General features: G+C 52.8%; 1 protein-coding gene across 1 annotated transcript; it reads left to right on the top strand.

Annotated features, from left to right (window-relative positions):
* The first annotated feature begins 1,721 nt into the window (after positions 1–1,721).
* Positions 1,722–3,269, top strand: LOC129121885 (inositol 1,4,5-trisphosphate receptor-interacting protein-like 1). The gene has a single exon (XM_054635395.2). It carries the CDS (start codon positions 1,722–1,724, stop codon positions 3,267–3,269), a length of 1,548 nt encoding a protein of 515 aa, XP_054491370.2.
* Positions 3,270–6,430: the final 3,161 nt, after the last annotated feature.

Genomic DNA, 6,430 nt, shown 5'->3' with positions numbered 1-6,430 from the left:
CATCATCTATGCTTGTCTCAGGGGTCTCCAAAGCCAGGTAATCATTTCTTCCTGCTCCAGCCTGTGCTGAGACCAAGCAGCCCTGGGGTGCCCAGGCCCGTTAGCAGGAGAGCTGGTGAAAGTCACTGCCAGGCACACGGCCTTCCCCTCCAAGGCTCCAGAGACACAAGGGCAGAAAGCTGTAGCCTAAGCTGCATTGCACTTGCACCTTTGTTGGGCCTGTCTGCCCTCTGGCATCCCTCAGGTTGGCGGTGTAAATCTGAGCTGCTTCCACAGGGAATTCAGGGTTTGCCCACACTGGGGCCTTGCTGAAGGCAAAGGCCACGCAAGGGCTCTCTCCCTTGTGCTGCCCGTGCCATGGAAGGCCCCAGAGCAAGAGGGCATTTCTTGGCTGCTGAGACCCCTCTTGACACTCTGGCCTTGCAGGTTAGCAAAATCCACACGGACATACGGGGACATTCAGGCATTGACTTTCACTCCTAACCTTTCCATTCTCTACAAGGAAAATTCTGATTTTTCCTTCTGCTCGGAAGGCCACGGATTCCCTTTGCTGATGTTTTTGGCACAAAGGTTCTCCTCCCATGGAAACCCTTCCGGGCAACCTGAAATTCTTCTGCCCACTGAGAACCCATTCTGTCCCACTGGAACATGGGAAGTGCAGTGCAAAAGCCCCACGTTTCTCTCCCCTGCCAGGAGCTGGTTTCACAGCTCAAATGCCGGACACGATGCAGATGGCCCCAGAAGGGAGGTTGTAGCTTAGTGGGAGTCATTCTATCAGCCCAGGGAACAAACAGTATGAGCAGAGGAAAATGACCTCAAGTTGCGCTAGGGGAGGTTTCGATTGCATCTCTAGGAAATATTCCCTCAAGCAAAAGGTGTCAAGCTTGGGAACAGGCTGCCTAGGGAAATGGCTCGGAGTGACCACCCTCAGAGAGGTATAACAGTCTTGTTGATGTGGCATTTGGGGACCTGGCTGATTGGAGCAGTAAGGCAGTGTTAAGTTTGCAGCTGCACTGTGTGATCTTCAGGGACTTTTTCAACCACGCTGACACCTAGATTTCAGTGTAGCTCAACCAGTGAGGAGTCAAAGCTGAGAGTCAATGATCCTCAAGGGGGCCTTCCAACAGGGATGTCTATGAGATTGCCAGTAAAGGGCAGATGAAAAGAAGGACAAAAAGAGAGAACAATGGGAAATCCTTTGGAAAAGCTTCCCCCAACAAGGGCAGCCCTAAGCAGTACACCAGGGCCACTCTGAGTGCCCGAGCCAGGAGTTGGCTCAGGGCAAAAGGGTGGGGCTGGCTGGGTTGTGACATGCTGTGACACATGTGACATCACGGGGGAGGTGTCACAATGGGGGCAGCTCTAAAAGGCCCCAGCAGGTAACGCTGGCCCTGCATTGCTTTGGCAAGCGGTGAGTGCACACGTGGCGGGGAGGCTGGGCTGGGAACAAGGGCTGGGGCAGAAATGCTGCACCTGGGGCTGGGTTCTCCTTCTGCATGCAGGGACAGCCCCCCATGGGAGAGCCTTGGGCAGGTCATAGGGCGGCAGCGGCTGCTGCTGCTGCTGCTGGGGCACTGAGACAGGCCTTGCTGCCTGCATGCTGTCTGTGGCCCTGTGCTTCCTGCGCCCAGATCCCTGAGGATCCTGTTCTCTATCCAGCAAGCAGCAGTTCCCTCCCTCCCCGCCCCACTCACAGACTTCTCTCCCTCCTCCTGCAGACCATGGATCCCATGGTATTCTTTTTCATGCTCTTGAAAAGCCTCATCCAGTACCCACAGCCCGTGGCTGAGGGATTGGATGAGGAAACACGTCTGCGCATGGAAGTGCGTGCCAAACACCTGGAACGGGAGAGGCTTCAGCTGGAGCAGGAGGTGGAGCGGCATAGGCAGCAGCAGGTGCAGTTCTTGCTGCTCTTAGCTGTTGTTGTGGTCCTGGTCTACATCTTGGTCCTGTGGTTTATTGGGTGGAAAAGCAGCCTGAGGAGAGAGGAGGATGAAGAAGAAAACCGTGGTGCAAATGAAGAGGAAGCGGGCAATGTTGCTGCAAACGAAGAAGACGATGTTGGAAACGAAGCTGTCAATGAGGCTGAAATTGCAGCAAACAACGATGTTGCACTTGCAGTCCAAGTAGAAGATGATTTTGACGATCGCGTTGGACGAGTTATAATGCAGCGCATCCGGTGGCCTGTACAGGACCTGCAGAGAGGCTGTGAGTGGACAACTAACCTGATGGACAATTACGCGGTTTATTTTGGACACGTCTTGTCAAACAGTTTCTACCCAGTCCTGCAACGAGCCATCGGGGTGGGCAGTGCCTTTGAGGGCTGGAGTCCCCGTGAGGAGGACGTGGTGTACCGCGTGCTCATCCCCATGACTCCTCCCCGAGGCCACAGCTTCCACCTGGAGCTGGACAGTGCAGGGCAGAGGCCCGTGAGGAACTTCCGTGTCCGCGTGCAGCTGGAGTGCACCTGCAGGAGGGAGCAGCAGGCTGAGGACATGCTGTGCTTCCTGCACCACCCTGAGGAGGAGCTGAGGAGGAATCAGGGTCCCAGCCTCCTGCACACCCTGTGCACCGGCTCCTACCTGGACGTGCAGAAAACTGCCCGCTGGTTCTACCAACTGGTGAGAGCAATCTGGCCAGCTTTGCCTCAGTCACACAACTGGCACTTAGTGCTGCTGCCCTCCACGCGCTCCTGCCAATTCAAGGTGACCAACGGCAGGGAAAGCTTCAGGATTGAGATGCTCTTCGGGGTGCGGAGAGACGACTCAGCCGTCTTCGTCAGCAGCCAGACCAGAGAGGCCCACACAGCAAGCACAATCTGGCCCGAGTCTTATGCTGTGGCAGAGGCTGAATTCTTCAAGCACATTGCCAGGCAGGCCCCTCCTGACAGCTTGCACCTGAAATGCCTGCAGTTCTTCACCCGACTTCCGCTGGGCTTCAGCTTTTCCACCTACACCATGAAGACCATTGTCATGCACCTGCTCAATGTCATCCCCGTCTCAGCGTGGCGCAGGAGAGACCTCCTAGAACGACTGCAGGATATCATCAAGAGCCTGCGCTTCTGTGTGCAAGCCAAACGCCTCAACCACTTCATTGTGGGGAACCCGACGCTCCCTCAGCACATCCGTGTACCTGCAGATGTTCAAACGTGTGGGTCGTACAATCTTCTCCTTCGCCTGGCGCAGCAGCCGGATGCCCACGCCCAGGCCATCCATGAGTACCAGGTTCTGAAAAGGTGGTACAAAAGAATCCTTCTTGCTGAAGATTGACCCAGTGAAGGGGAGGAGTCATGGCTGTGAGCACAGAGCTGTGCTTGTGCTGTTCACAGCTGGCAGCAGAGAACCACCTTGCAGTCCAGATTTGGCTGAGAAGAGGTTGTGTGCAAAGGCTCTGGTGAAGGTCCCACTGGCTCTCCTGCCGCCTCAGCAGGTGGAGGGCCCTGGGTGCTTTTAGACTAGGTCTTTCTGTAATTTCATTTTCCAAAAAAAGCACCCAGACCGCATTCAGCCCTGCTTACCACTACTCTCCCATGCCGGAAAAAGCACATGAAGAGAACACGTGCAGGGCTAAAGCCTCCAAAGCCGACCTGCAACATGCAGTCTTTCCTGGCCTTTGAAAAGGGGCAAAATCTAGAGTGTGGAAGTAGTGTGAATGTGGGACAGAGAAAGAGAAAAAAAATGGGGCAAAAAGGACCAAGAGAAAAAGCGGGTGCTGCTGGCCGAGGATCGGTCAACGGATGGAGTCTCTCTATGTTCCTGGAAGGGACATCTTGACGTCAGCGTTGGAACAACGGCGTTGGAGCTGGCCTGAAGTTTTGTATACAAAGGAATCCAGATTTTTATTTCATAGATATATAGTGTATTCCTATTATAGACTATAATATTTATAAATTATATATACTACTAAACTACCATAAACCAAAACAGTATGCTTAGAGAAATAATATAAAATATATGAAATGTGTAGTTATGACGTAAGGATAAGAAGTAATTTTAAAGAGTTGAATATGTAATTATGTGTAAATACTAACAGTAGAGGGCATATTTAGTGTCACTATCTGTTATGACACATATTGTTGCTTTTAGTATGTTTATGTCTGGAAGGTGTTTTCCATAAAAGAGAGATATTTATAACATAGATAAGATACATATGATATATACATGCTGTTAAAATTAGATTTGAATAGAACTGTATCATATGTATTATACACCCTATGCCTGTATATATTACCCCTTCCATATCATATATTAGAATATATTACGTTACTCATACAATTTTTTTTACATATATAGCCATATCTACTGTTGCTATCTGTTGGGAACCATATATATGACCTATAGTTAGCGCATTTAAGAGCGGTGAGCTGTAAAATTCTTTGCTCTTGTTTCAATAAAATGCAATTTTAGAGGATCTGCTGTGTGCAAGACTTTATTGATCTCAGCAAGGCCTAGAGTAGTGGTCAATGTCACCCACTGTGAATCTGGGATCTTGAACAGACGCCTTGAACTCAACCAAATGGAGAGGGCTGAATTGGCTCTAAGCAGAAATTAAGCCAAGCCAAGCCAGCCCCTCAGATGACAGAATCCCAGAATGGCTTGGCTTGGAAGGGTCCTTAGAAATTGTCTTGTTCCAGCCCTGCTGCCAAGGGCAGGGACACCTTCCGCCAGGCCAGGTTGCCACAAGGCGCATCCAAGCTGGCCTGGAAGACGGCCAGGGATGGGGCAGCCACAGCTCCTGTGGGCAGCGTGGGCCAGGCCTCAGCAGCCTCTGAGGCCAGAATTCCTTGCCCATCTCCAGCCTAAGGCTGTCCTGCGTCACTGGGAAGCCACTGGCCCTGGCGCTGTCCCTGCGGGCCCTTGCCAACAGACCCTGTGCAGGTCTCTGCTGGCTCCCGGGCAGGGACTGAAAGGCCACAGGAAGGCGTCCCTGGAGAAGGCCTTGGAGAGCGCTGGGGCCAGGAGTGCCGCCATGAGGGCAGCAAGCGGGGCCTGGGCTGTCGGTGCGTGTGGGAGGGCACAGGGCGGGCACTGAGGCCCTGCCAGCTGGAGCTGGGAGCTCTGCAGGGTGGCCGGCAGAGAGGCCTGGGCTCCCGCAGCTCTGCAGCCCTCACGGCTGAGGCAGCTGCCCGGGCACAGCCGGCTGGGGACACGCGGCCGGCCCGGGGCCACCCGCAGGGGGAGCCGGCTTTGGGGCCAGCCCAGGCCGCAGCAGGGAGCAGCCCATGGGGCTGTGCCCGGCCAGGGAGCGGCTCTGCCCGGGGACAGGGCTCCGGGAGCAGGGCAGCAGGGCCGGCAGTGCCGGGCACAGACACAGGGGCACACATGGCTGCAGCTACAGCCTGACTGCCCTCAGGCAGACCCAACAGGCAGATCCAACATGGTCAGGCAGGATCTCCTCCCACCATCTTTGTGCCCATGGGCCAGACTCTGCCTTGATGTATCCTGGGGCCTACCCTTAACCAGGTGCAGGGCCTTGTACTTTGTTTTTTTAAAACCACATGAGATTTCCATGGTTTCACTCCTTGCGCATGTCCCCATCTCTCTGGTTTGTATTCTATCCTTCAGGTGTGGCTACTGCTCTACTCTGCTTGGTAATATCAGCAAATCTTCTGAGGATGCCCTCGCTTCCTTTGTCTACAACATTAATGAAGATATTAAGAATCACTGCTCCCAGAATAGACCCTAGGGGGACACCACTGGTCACCCATGTCCCTCATGACTCTGAGCTGTTGACCTCTGGAAGCACCGTGCATGCAATTTCTTATCCATCCAGCAGTCCAGGCATCAAGTCCATCTCTAATATAGAGAAGATGTTGTGGGGATCATGGCAAAGGCTTTACAGAAGTCCAGATAAATGACTCCTGTAGCCCTTCCCTTGTCCCTTCATGTTCTGGCTCTGTCACAGAAGGCCACTGGGTAGGTCAGGCAGGATTTACGCTTGGCTGTCCTTAATCACCTCCCTGTTTTCCATGTGCCTTTAGCATAGCTTCAAGGAGGATGTGGTCTGTGATCTTGCCAGGAACAGAGGTGAGGCTGACATGTCGGTCATTTCCAGAGTGTTCCTTTCTACCCTTTTTTAAGATGGCTGTAGTGGGTTCACCTTGGCTGAATACCAGGTGTTCACCAAGCCACTCAATCACTTCCCTTCCTAGGGGGACAGGGGAGAGAAAATAAGATAGAGAACAAGTACTCAGTTGAGATAAAGATGTTGTCTAAGGTGAAAAAACAGAGTTTGTGCACAGAGAAGTAAAGGAGAAAAAAACATTTAGTCTCTACTTCTCACAGATGAGCAGTGTTCAGCCACTTCCTGGGAAGCAAGCAATTTCTATGTTCTCTGGTCTTCTCATTCCCTCTGAAATACTGGGCCTGTTGTACCACACACCTTAACAGAGCAGAGTGATACTTCCTAAGGAGAGCTCTGTTCAGCTTAG

Source organism: Agelaius phoeniceus, chromosome 6 (assembly GCF_051311805.1).
Source record: "Agelaius phoeniceus isolate bAgePho1 chromosome 6, bAgePho1.hap1, whole genome shotgun sequence".
NCBI classification, from domain to species: domain Eukaryota; kingdom Metazoa; phylum Chordata; class Aves; order Passeriformes; family Icteridae; genus Agelaius; species Agelaius phoeniceus.
The sequence above is the reverse complement of the archived record's forward strand: the minus strand, read 5'-3'. Positions and strand labels throughout refer to the sequence as shown.